Source organism: Caenorhabditis briggsae, assembly GCF_000004555.2.
Source record: "Caenorhabditis briggsae complete genome, chrX, whole genome shotgun sequence".
Classification (NCBI taxonomy): domain Eukaryota; kingdom Metazoa; phylum Nematoda; class Chromadorea; order Rhabditida; family Rhabditidae; genus Caenorhabditis; species Caenorhabditis briggsae.
The window spans coordinates 505,186-517,895 of NC_013491.2; the positions used below are offsets into that span (position 1 = coordinate 505,186).

Below are 12,710 nucleotides of genomic sequence, written 5' to 3' on the forward strand. Positions count from 1 at the left end.
TCCGTATCTTCCTAATTGTTCATAATTTTGTGTCAACTTCCAATATCTATCAATCAGATTCCAGATGACTTATAAACCGCAAACACTCCTTGATCACTTCATGACATCAATGGTAGAGCCGGTGGTGTTGGCTTTAAAAAAGCAACAAGGACCCTCAAACAATACAGCTTTGAAAACAAAGATATCACAGATGGGAGGAGAACTGATACTTGAAATCAACAGGTAGGAGTTCAAATTAAATTAGTGATAACCATGTGAATTTTAAGATTGCAAGAAGCTTCAACTGATATCACACAAACCATGGATTACCTGTTGGATAGAGTTGAAGATATGGAGAAGGAAGAAGATGATGATGAGGTTTGTTTAAATTTCGAATTCAAACGTAAAACTTTTCAACCCACCAGTGTGTAAAAAGAAAAGCAATTATCGTATTCTACGCATCTCAATATTGATCTTTCATTCTTTTTATTTCAAATCTTCCGCTCGTTAAATCTGCATGTCACTCATTACCACATCATTCTAGAGAACCGCATTGGTATCCCCACATTTAACATCGGAGGAATCCGACGTTTCCGTCACTGATGGCATGTCAATCACCGAAATGGTCTTTTTGAATACTTGCATGCAAGCTCGCCGAGCATCTCCAGATCTAACCGAGCTTATTGAGAAGAAGCTTGAAGGTTTGGAGAGTCCCCTTGTTCTTCCATCGTCACCGGTTTCATCATCAGATGATTCGTCTTCCCTGAAAGGGGTAAGTTTGTGTATGTATTTGAGATTCCCACACATTTTTCAGATCACATTCTCCTCTTTCTATTTTTTTTGTGCAAACAAAACTATTATGTGAACGCATTCTTCATTTCCTTCATTTGATTCTCCCATTTTACTTTTTCCAGATGCCATCACGTAAACGAGCCAAGCGAAGTTTGGAGGATACTGTACAAATGTTGTCAAAAGAAAACTCAATGTCCCCTCCACCACCGTCAACCCCACGTTCTCATGCCCAACTTCCACTTCCATTTGTGTTACCCCAAATGAATATACCATTTTCTGGAACAGCAATGATGGAGCGATGGTTGGGCTCGCCGTTTGCAAATCCTGTCTACCTGAATGCAATGAATGTGTTCCAGCAGCATCAACCTTCGAAACCGTCTGAAGAACAATTGACCGCGCTGATGAAAATGTAAGTTTTTATGCCAGCCCCCCCCCCCCCCTTCTCATCTCACCCAACTGTATCAGTAGGCGCCTCCCGGGTGACGCATTTTACCTATTGTTCCTTCCCAATCAGTTCTCATCGTCAGAACAATTGGTTCGCTTTTTCTTTTTTTATTTCAACAATTGATGGGGGAGGGGGGGGGGGGGTTGTCGACGTGCTGCTCTTCCGAAAAAAGCAAGTAGAATAGAAGGATACAGTAACCCGGAAAAAAAAGGAGGAGAGAGAGGTAACTAACTTGCCCCGGGACTGCATTTTTGTAGCGGTCGGTCGTCTTGCGAGAAAGAGGGGAATGAAGTAGATGATGAGCGTAAACAAATGTAGGTGATAATAAATCAACTGGTAACTGGTCTGACCAGAGACAGAGATGGCAACACCATACATTTAATGGTGGAAAGTCAAAAGCATAAAAAACGTTGGTAAAGCAAAACTTGAAACATTCATGAGACAATTATATTCCTTAGACTTGATTTTTAGAATGATCTCATCGAAATGAAATTAATCTTCGATAACTACTCTGTTCAACCAATCACCACCTCTTCCCTCTTCCCTCTAACTTCTATCTCTCTCTCTCTCACTTTAAAAATCCACCAACCTAATTGATTGACGAATGCTTGTCCTCTCCGAAGGTGGTCTTATCTAATCAAAATTAGGAAGCGAGGGAAAATGAAACACTTCGAAAAAGTTTCATCTCAACTTCTCACCTTTTGAAATCTAGAATCAAGGATCAAGCAAATTTGTTTCCAAAAGGATCCTCATTTGTCAACGTTTTCCGGTAAATAAACTGGAGGAAACTCTATTTAGTGAAAGACCTTGAGAATAAAGGAGCGTATTCTAATTCTTTAGAGGGAACATGTCATAAATAACTCAATACCTATTTGTCTAATTTGATGTGAGAGTTTCACAAGTCGGTGTGCTTTTAACGGACAAAAGATGTTTATCTTGAATTATCCGATTATTCTCAATATTCTAAAATTCTTTTTCGCTTTCATTCTCATTTAAAGCAAAAAATACTGAGTTAATATGTCATGAAAAAACATTTTGTCTCGAGAGGGAGGTCGGTTACTGTAGAGGGAGAGAGAAACTAAATGGACACAACAATTTGCCGCAATGTTGAGTGAGTGAGAATTGAAAGAGATGAGAAGAAGAGGTAATTTATCCGCCCGTCGTCAAGATTGATTACCAATTGCCTAAGCGTTGTAAAAGATAGTGGAAACGACAGACTGATTGTAAGGGAATGAGGATACGGATGACGAAATGGGGTTTCCACTCAATGAAGGGTTGGAAACTTAGAAATACTATTTTCGATTGAAAAAATACACGCGAACCAAGAATTTATCTCCTAAATCACGAAAAACAGTCCCGAAAAAGGGCACTTATCAGAAAGCATCAAATTTTCAGGAGCATGCACGCCGCCAGCATGATGAAAAATGTAAGTCCTCCTCATCTAGCTTTCTCTGGCACCGATTCGGATGCAGAAGATGTAAAAATTGATATCGAAAGCGATGAAGGCGAAATAGGAGTATCTCCTTCTCCCTCAACGGGAGATGTCACGGAAAATGAGTCATCGTCTTCTTCCAGTGGACCATTCACGTCACCAACACTCGGTGATGCTGATTCAGGTATTTCTCGGACAGTTTGATTTTTAAGCTTTTACATATTTTGCAGTTCTCGAAAAACCGTTCATTTGCATGCACAACAATTGCGGTAAACGGTTTGCCAACAAGTTTCTTCTGAAAAAGCACATGTTCATTCATACGGGTCTCCGTCCACATACGTGTCCACACTGCCATAAAAAGTAAGTCGCACCTTCAATTTGTCTCTGTGTGTTGTTTCAAACAAAGCCCTCATTTGTCACGTGTGAAGCTAAAAAACAAGAGATCGGAAGGAGTGAATAGACTAAAGGAAGGAAAAACTATTGAAACGTACCGTTTTGGTTAGTAACCTTGGACACAACAAAAGTGACCTGGGTGATACTATGAAGGCAAAACGCTTTAGACAGTATTTGTTACTTGAGTCAGAAACTGGTCAAAAAATTTAAAAAGAAAACTGAATAGTAACTTAAGTTTGAATGAACAACTTGATAATTGAAACTTTCGAAAAAAAAACCAGAAAAATCAGAAAAAGCAGATCTAATTTGAATAATCTAGATCATTTTCAGATTCAATCGAAAAGATAATCTACTTCGGCATAAGAAAACGCACAATCAAAACGAAACCCCTGCAGCAACGCTGATACCAAAAAATCCTTTCCACCCACTACCGCAACTACCGCCTCTTCACAGTTTGGCTCAGAGCTTGAATCACTTCCATGCATTGAAAATGAGTCTAGAAAATGGAGCAACCGCTGTACCTAGTCTCTCATAATGATGTTTTCACGAGGGTCTCCTCAATTTGTTCAACATAAAAAGCATAATTGTATGCTTGATATAATATGTACTGTCATATTTACAACATTTTTCTCTGTGATATTTCTAAAAATCTGTTATGTATATCTCACTAGTCTCCAATCCTTGACTGATGTGCAGCAAAATGCGCAGCACTATTCACTTTATTGTTCCTAGCTTTAATTTTCTCAAATAAATTTTTGCAGCTTTGAAAAAAAACTTAAAATGATATGCTTTAATGTTTCTTAAGTAAACTCATAAAACAACTAAAACATTACTAAGTCAATAGAGCATGAAATTCTTCAAAAAGGTGTGTTTGTCTCAGAAATGATTTTTTCATACAATTTGTAATTTTCCTCGCTAAATATGAAAAAAAATTGTTTCTTTTTTCTCCTTTTCATTTCTAACGCCTCATTTCTTTCTTCTCATCTATTTTACTCTAAACGACCGTAATTGGGGCTATCATCTCAATTAATCGATCTTCCATTCTCCCCTCGTTTGTTTCCGAGGCCGAGAAAAAAAAAGATGAGGCAAGAGAGGGAGAACGAGAAAAGAACTGATAAATGACAAATGAGTGGCCGTGAAGAATTGACAAGTTGAAAACAATACATACAGAATCTATCACTATTCTGTAGACGTCGAACACAGCCAGATTGTGAATAGATAAGAATTTTGGCTATTTACATCAGCCATGATTATGTACATTTTCAAAAAATGTTTTTCAAATAACTCAAAACCCAAAATGTTTTAAAATAACAAGAGGAAAGTACTTACTGATTCGAAGACAATCGGCCCTTGAAAATATAAACTCTCTTAAATAAATATCATGATAATGATGATCCAAGTTGCAACAAAATAAAAGTATCATAGAAAATAAAAAAAGTGAGATGAAATATGAGAAAATGGAAATGATTAATTGTCTCTTTCTGTAATGGAAAATCAAAATTAGCGAAACCTGTTTCGAAGATATTGGTACTAAGTTGATATCGAATCTGATCAGCCCATTTCTCTCTTAGAAATGTTTTTTTTTGTGAAATTAAGTTTTTATTCATCAAGACAATCAAAAACAAATATACACGTTGCAAGATTGAAAACGAATAAAAAGATCTATGTTCACCGTTCAAATCTATCAAAACAGCTAATTGAACCATTTTTTTCAATGGACGAAAGCACTTGGAAATGTAATGAGGATTTTTTTTTTCAACTTTGAAAATACTGAAATTATTACTCATAGTCACTAAGCTCATCTTCATTCTCCTCCTCTATTCTTGTCTCTGCAATCGACTTTTTTGCCTCGTCTCGTTCTCCAACCCATCTCTCAACAGTTCCACACAATCTGAAATTTTTATTCAAATGCGATATATTTTGGAGCTCACCTGTTGAACGAATATTCGAAAGGATGAATAAAATGCTCTATGTTTTGTTGCATTTCTTGGTAAAGAGCTGTGATAAGAGCCAAGCCAAGAACAACTATTCCATAGGGTAGCACGCCACTGAAAAACAAAACTGAGATTTGAAAAATTCCAAACCATGCTTACTGAAACTCGTTATCTACTTCTCCCACAGTTGTGAATTGCAGAAAGATTGAGAAAATCGCTTCAATGAATGGCTGAATGTTCCGAAAAATTAAATTTACAAATCGCTAACTCTTTTACCACGTCATCAGATCCTCCCTCCACGATATCGTAAATCATGGCGGAAATGAAAATGTAAACGATTGTTACAACCCATAGAGTCGTTCCCTGGAACAAAAAAAAGAAACAAAATACTGATGCGCACGTTCTCTCCATTGTTCCAATTTTCAACATTCGAACAAACGAAAGAAAGAAAGAAAGAAAGAAAGAGAGAGAGAGAGAGAGAGAGAGAGAGAGAGAGAGAGAGAGTTTCAACTTACCTGCCACAATGACGTCACCATTTTTCCTAACTGACCAATGACAGTCAAGAACAATGGGGTACCTGAAACTGGTGAAACTTGAAATTTTTTTTGAACGAATGTCACCTACCGATAAGAGCATAAATGACGGCAATAAACTTTCCTACTGTAGTGAAGTCATCAACATCCAAAGGACCGATGGTGGTGGAGATGGCAAACGATTTTTGTAGGCCGGAAGCGAAAGATTTGTCAGACTTGTCCAAATCTATTCCATAGTGTTGAAGAAGTGCCTGGAAATACACATAGTTTTGTTCATTGTCTGGAAAAATGTGTACCTTTTCGTAGAGCTCCAGCTTTTGATCTGCCAGCGCTGACCAGTCATCCTCTCCATTTGTGATTGTCTCAGCCCATAAAACATTCAACAAATCTGATCGTTTTGCATCCAATCGGAATACTCCAGCTTCGTTATCGTCCTGAAACAAATATTCAATTAAAATCTTGGATTTAAGAGGGCGAACATTGCTTTGCTTTGAATGTTGCTACTTTCTCAGATAAGTTAAATGTGACATTTTTCTAGTGCGGTTTCAAAGCTATTGGTTTTGCAGATCAATGGAATTTTATGCCGCGTTCAAAGTTGATTTCCAGGAGTAATTTCCTGGAAAAATGCTGTCCAAAGCTGCTATTGTTTTACAGATTTCCAGGGAGGCCTCCGCTTCGAGACCCGCCGTAAATAGACATGAATGAACTAAAAAAACACAGTCAGAACGAGTGATACAGTAGTTTTCTGTTCCTAGAAATCTGTAAAACAATGGCAGCTTTGGACAGCGTTTTTCCAGGAAATTACTCCTGGAAATCAACTTTGAACGCGGCATTAGGAAAACCTGTGGTAGAAATGTCCCTCTAATAAGTCGGATCTAGGAGAGCGGATTCGAAACATAGAAGAGCCTCTTTAGCAGACTTGTTCAAATCGGGAAATTGGGATTTCCGTTTTCCCGGTTTTCCCGGAAATTTTTGGGAATTTTTCCCGACAGGAATTTTCCCGAATTTTTTTTCCGGGAATTTTTCCCGACGGAAAGTTTCCCGAAAAAAATTTTCACGAAATTCCGGGAAAAACGGGAAATTTTCCAGTCATTGTTTTTCTAGATTTCTCAAATTTTCCACAATTTTTTACTTTTTTAATAGTTTTCAAGCAAATGCATTGGACGCTTTTGAGAAACTTGAAGAAATCGACAAATCTCAACATAACTTGAGAAAAACAAGCAAAATTCACTGAAAAACCAACTTCCCGATTTTTCGCAATTTTCCCGAAAATTCCCAAATAATAACTTCTGGAAAAATTTCGGGAACAAAATTTCCCGAAAAGATTTTTCGGAAAATTTTTAGGGAACCCGATTTCTCGAAAAATAATTTCGGGAACTTTTTCGGGAACAGGAATTCCCGAGAAAATTTTCCCGAACAAGTATGCTCTTTAGTAATTATTTTTCTGAATATTTGCCCATATCTAAAGATAAATCACGTCGCAAATACTGAAATATAAAAGGGATTTGTCAAAAATTCTGTTTGATCAAACAGCTTGCACAGTTTTTACGGAGTTGATACATTCAAATGCTTCCAACAAAAATTTACTTTATTCCAAGTGAAATTTAATCGAAAGAAGCCTGTGAACAGTAGAAATGATAAGTCTAAATGGAGTCAAATTATATCAATTCTTCTCGGCAAGAACTACAAAATGTGATCCGTCAGAGAACTACAAAATATGATCCGTCAAATACCCTGCTTAGAACAATCTCCAATTCACGAAAATTCGCCGAATCAAAAACTCACCTGTTTAACTGTTGGTGTACACAACGCTGGAAATAAAATCATTCCCATGAATAACCAAGCTACAAGTACAAAAGTGTAGAATAAACACCTGCGAAATGCATATTGGAACTTTGGAGAAAGTTCAGATGCTCGCATTGTGTGTTATGTGTAAAAAAAGTAAATAGAAACAATTGAAAAAAAGTTGGAGATAAGGGAAGAGATTCAATGCTCGCAGAGACAACAGCACTTCGAATTTTGTCGTTTTGCCTCGGGAGTAGTGATCTTGCCTCAAACTCCCGCAGATTTCCGTGTGTCTTTTGCTCTCTTTTTCTATTCTACTTGCGTCTCATCAACTTGAGCACTTTCTCAATTTTTACACTGTCTTACGTCGTTTTGCCCGGCATCAAGATGCCATTCCAAATAGAAATAGATAGAGAATCTTCTCGGCATTTTCTCCTCTCTTTCTCTTTTTTCGTTTTCTAGGCTTCATTTTCTCATGTTTTCTGGAGAGATCACATTTGTCGGGAGGAAACAAAGAGGGTTAACACAAGTTTTGATTGACTGATGGTAAACTAAATATATTGATTGTTATTGTTACCTATTTTATTTAACGTGGATTATTTAGATGATTCACGTTCTCTATAAAAATCATTTTTATTAAAGATAGCGGTATTTAAAAACAACGATAGATGCATGAATGATGGTAATAAAAATCTTCAAAGACAGGCACGCCTCGGAATGTTATGGTATTAAAAATATACAAATAATGTCATAGAGCGAATTGAAATTTTTCATTTATTCATATTTTCAAAGAAGTAAAACGATATAAACTTTCATGTGTGGCTGAAACTTTTTTCAAAAAGTGAGAACGAGCAACTTTATAGGCAAATGGGGAATGCTCAATTGGCGTGGATGGCTTTGGTTTTGGCGGAGCAGAACACACATTTTTCTCAGATTCAGGTACATACCGTACCAGTTTGATCCAATCAAAACATCGAGGTTTAAGGTGAAAAGACAATGGATTTTGAAACCTTCCACGACTGTTAAAACCTGAAAAAGGAAAAGCTTACAAAAATACTCCGACAGTAGTTCGCCGTTTGTAATCAGTCTCACCAAGAATTATGACTGATAACAACAAGTACTAATACAAGTACTATTATATTAATTAGAATTCGACTCACCCAGGTATAACTCTGGCTTCCAGGACGACCGTAACCTGGAGTAACCATTTTCATGTATCTCTTCAATGAACGTACACTTGACATCTGTACCGTTGAACTGAAATACTCGTATACTTGAACTTGAATTTTAACAAAGGAATTTTTGTTTTTTTCAAGAATGCGCAGTTTGCTTACCCTCAATGTGACTCGTGCTCGCTTATTGAAGCATAAGAATTTTTTCGATTGAGCATGCTGTATTCGAAACTTTCCGTCCCATTCCCCAAGAACGTTCCAATCAGCTGTAAAATCATTGATATAGTTTTCAAGGAAAATTATTCGAAAAATGAAATATTGTTTTGAAATCGTTTTTGAAATAAAATCCGGGCTGAGAGCACGGAAGCCTGTCAAATCTCGAAAATCTAGAATATTTCAAGAGTGGTGATTTCAGATGATTTTGAAGTGCACAGATAATTGTCAAAGAAGTTCCAACAGTTTTTTTGATGATTTCATTTTTAGGAGTGATCTGATTGGATGGCACAAAACTTTGCGTTACACTTACTAAGACAATGTCTATCAGGATATCCTCGAGTGTTCAATGATCCCAAAAACGATTGGAGCATTCCTTTACTACACTCGTTGAACAGTTGCCAGTGGGTTTCGCCTATATGGTGCACATTGGCCTTCATATTGAATCGAGCACTGCAAATTCGAAAGTCATAATGTATTTTCCGGTTATTTTTTTCGTTTTCTGGTTGACAATATAGAAACGCAATCCAAAAAAAGTTCATTGATTTTCTTCGTTTAAATCAGAAAATTGATTTTTTTTTAATTAAGGTTCATTCGACTTGAAACTCACCAAGTATGCCCAATCGCATTTGACATTAGAAGAATGAATAGGATATCAAGCATAGCTCACATGGCCGATATTATTGGTTAAGACGCGGAATTTGTCTTTTGAAACAATGCCGTTTATCTTCTCATTCAAAACGTCGTAGAAAATCTAACAAATGACAAGCGGAAGTAAAAATTAATTGAAAGAAAAAAGCAGGATGTGAATAGAGTAAGGTGAAGTGGAGGTGTTCGAAGATGTGACTAAACAAAAACTCCTAATGTTCCGAAAGTTGAGAAGGGAAAAGGATAAGCCGGAGAAAAAGAATCAGACGCAAGAATTTAATCAACTTTTTCATCACTTTTTTATTTTCCGTCAAAACACATTGTAATTACAACTTGAAGACGTCGGGCAATTGTTTCCAGAGAAACATCAGAAAGAGAACAAGACAGGGCAAAACCAGAAAGAATAACTATTGACTGCGCATCATTATACTCATAACTCAACTTTTCTGATCGGAAAAAAAATGAATATATAAAATCATTGGGAGCGGTACAAATAAATAAAATAACATCTGAAAAACACCATGGGTTTAAATGTTCATATTGCCTTTTAAAGAAAACTACTTCAACGAAGATTGTTGGCTATATGTTCGTAAGGTTTCTGTAGTGGAAAACAGGCTAAAAAAACAAAAAACGCATTTTAAATAAAAGTTATGGCTACAGAAATGATGTAAAGTTGGTTTTTACTCTTTAAAAAAGTCTGGTAAAACTTTAAATGAATTGTAGTTGGTTGTCGTTTTCCCTATGCATCTGTTGTGGCGCGTGTAGGGTAGCAAACCTCTACATATGAAAATTACCAAGGACGTGAAGGAAGAAGACAGTTGACTCATTTATCAACCTCACACCAGGAGGTCGTGAAAAATGAATTTTTCAAAATTTCAAAAGATGCTTCTCACTATTAATTGAAAAATCAAAACGCCTGAAGAATTAAGTTTCAGTATTGGAAACTTTCACAAGTTTTTCGAAAAGTATACTAACTGACCTCATCCAATAGTTTGATGAGTTTGCTGGGATTCAAAAAGTGTTAGTTTTCTATTCTCAATGATGGCGTTCTCATTCCTCACCACGCACGCTTCGACGCTTTTTTTTTCGTGGCAAATTACATTGTAACAAGAAATGATGGCCGGGTCAAGGATTTTCAAAGTTATGAAAAAAATGGTAGAGATTCAAGGATTTGATGAAACATCAAATTAATCCTTATCGCATATAATGTAATTGTAGAGACTCGTGGTGATGGATCAAAAGTGAAGGATCATCAATTATGGAAATCATTGTTCACCAGAGTTTTCCACAAAAAAAATCGGAAACTGTGAAAATTTTCCCACTTGGTGTTATATTTGTGGGAAAAGGCGTAACCAAATGTGGCCTTTGCGGAAAATGTTATCTGAATCACACATACCCCTGGATGCGAGTACAGAAAGAAGACAACAAGGAAACAATGAAAAGAATTGTTTTAATCCAATTTGGAATTTCTTTATCGGTCCATGGTATCGCGAGATAATCATAAATCTTGGTTATGTAGCCAGGTCGCTCATAAATAACATTCAAGTTGGTTGAATTCGTGATTTACAAATCTGAAATAAAGTCGGTAAATTTAAGAACACATTTGAACATTTCTCAGCTGTTAACTGGAGCTCACTCGTGTTAGTTTGAATGAGTTTTAAAAATTTGTTTAAGAGTAAAAAATTTGTTTAAGAGTAGTTGATAGGCTTTTCCGGTCTGGAAACGTGTTGCTCGGAATATGCAGACTGAGATTCCGTTTCGAATATGTTTAAAACACCTTTGTTCCAGAATTGCTTCTGAGAAGCACTTGTATAATTCCCACTAAGCAAAAAACGACCTTTCTGTGAGGTACGTCTTAGAAGATAAAATCTTATTTATTTCATTGTGTGGTCCAATACCGTCAGAAGTTTTTCTCAGACAAATTTGTTGGTTGAAGATGGATTATCCTTTGTGTATCATGTATTTTACATTTGGAAACGACTCTTTCAACTGAATGTATCTAGACTACCTGAAAATTCTGGATTTAAATTTTAAAATTTCTGATAGTTCAGGTTTGAAAATAATAAATTTGCACTTTCTTCTCTGAACGTTTTATACCTTGATCTACATATAATTACAAGTTTTGTATGTACTCGTTTATTTGAAGATAAATAAAGAGTGATGAGAACCGGGTAAAGAAAATGGTAAAACGAAGCTAACAAGGGAGGTCTTTTCAGAAAGGCTTTCAGATTTTTTTATTTTTAGACAGGGGTTAGTTCACCTTTTTATTAACCCACTGTTAAAATCTGTTTACGCGCTTTTCCAAAAATGCTGAACATTTTCGTCTGACAAGAGAGTTACTTGAGGGAGCGGGTTTAACTTTTTTTTAATTTTGGGAGCAGATAGAAGAGCTTATGAGGATTCCAAATCTGTTAAAAAAATCAGCAAAATGCTCACGTGAGCTGAGTTATGACCTAGAAAAGTTTCCCTATGATTAAGCAATTTCTTGTGAAATTTTTTTCACGGAGTAGTGTATCTCTTTTAAAACAATAGATTTCAATCAGCAGTGTGGCAAAGTGGTAAAATGGCAAGTTCAGAGGAGGAAGGTTGTAGGTTCGATTCTCCCGATCCCAAAAATTTTGCAAATTTTTTTTTGTTTTATTTCAAGCTGCCATAACTGGCTCTGGAATAAAATTTATGCAATTTAAACATGTTTTTCGGGAGTTTCTCATTATGAATAGGCCTTTCACGTTTTCAGAAACTTCAGAAACTTTGATATTCCGTCAATTCAAGAAGTTCATGAAGAACTTGACGGAATATGCGCAAAGAAAAAAGAATTAATTTAAGCCACATCAACGAGATTCTATCATCAAAGTTTCTGAAGTTTCTGAAAACGTCCCTCATTTTTTGATTGCAGATGTTGAGCCAAGCAAATTGGCAGATGTGCTCTCCCATCTTCCAAGAATGGAGACAGTATGCCTGGTATTCTGGCGGTTATGTGGACAGTTGCGCTTCGAAATGTGACAGACCAATTCAATATTGCTTCGACCGGAAAGTTTATGGAAAGTGCCAATTCTCTGAGTGCAAAACATTGTCAATGGTCAAATGCGCGTATTGTGCTAAGAACATATGTTTCCAGCAGTTTGTCATCGAATGCCACCGATGTGTTTAGAATCCTCAACTGTTTTTTCAATTAAAAAAACAAAAAAATTTTGAAAAAATTTTTTTTGAAAAATCTTCGATGAACCATGAACATATTTGTGAATTTCTTCAAAAATTAAATGTCTGTTTTTATTCTGGAAAATGCCTACTCATAATGAGAAACTCCCGAAAAACATGTTTAAATTGCGTAAATTTTATTCCAGAGCCAGTTATGGCAGCTTAAAATAAAACAAAAAAATTTTG

The 12,710-nt window shown here is 36.2% G+C and overlaps 3 protein-coding genes across 3 annotated transcripts; 1 reads left to right on the forward strand and 2 right to left on the reverse strand.

The window, feature by feature from the left end:
* Nucleotides 1-64: 64 nt before the first annotated feature.
* Nucleotides 65-3,576, forward strand: CBG08158 (the record flags this gene model as incomplete). The annotated part of the gene is made up of 7 exons (XM_002643236.1): nucleotides 65-222; nucleotides 267-357; nucleotides 524-751; nucleotides 894-1,180; nucleotides 2,612-2,832; nucleotides 2,879-3,008; nucleotides 3,372-3,576. 7 exons carry the CDS (start codon nucleotides 65-67, stop codon nucleotides 3,574-3,576), a joined length of 1,320 nt encoding a protein of 439 aa, XP_002643282.1.
* Nucleotides 3,577-4,820: 1,244 nt separating this feature from the next.
* Nucleotides 4,821-7,428, reverse strand: CBG08159 (the record flags this gene model as incomplete). The annotated part of the gene is made up of 8 exons (XM_045238725.1): nucleotides 4,821-4,932; nucleotides 4,973-5,089; nucleotides 5,135-5,205; nucleotides 5,252-5,338; nucleotides 5,491-5,552; nucleotides 5,600-5,759; nucleotides 5,805-5,942; nucleotides 7,294-7,428. 8 exons carry the CDS (start codon nucleotides 7,426-7,428, stop codon nucleotides 4,821-4,823), a joined length of 882 nt encoding a protein of 293 aa, XP_045093695.1.
* A 643-nt stretch (nucleotides 7,429-8,071) lies between these two features.
* On the reverse strand, nucleotides 8,072-9,341 carry Cbr-egl-17 (the record flags this gene model as incomplete). The annotated part of the gene is made up of 5 exons (XM_002643238.2): nucleotides 8,072-8,322; nucleotides 8,454-8,550; nucleotides 8,628-8,731; nucleotides 8,992-9,131; nucleotides 9,289-9,341. 5 exons carry the CDS (start codon nucleotides 9,339-9,341, stop codon nucleotides 8,072-8,074), a joined length of 645 nt encoding a protein of 214 aa, XP_002643284.2.
* Nucleotides 9,342-12,710: the final 3,369 nt, after the last annotated feature.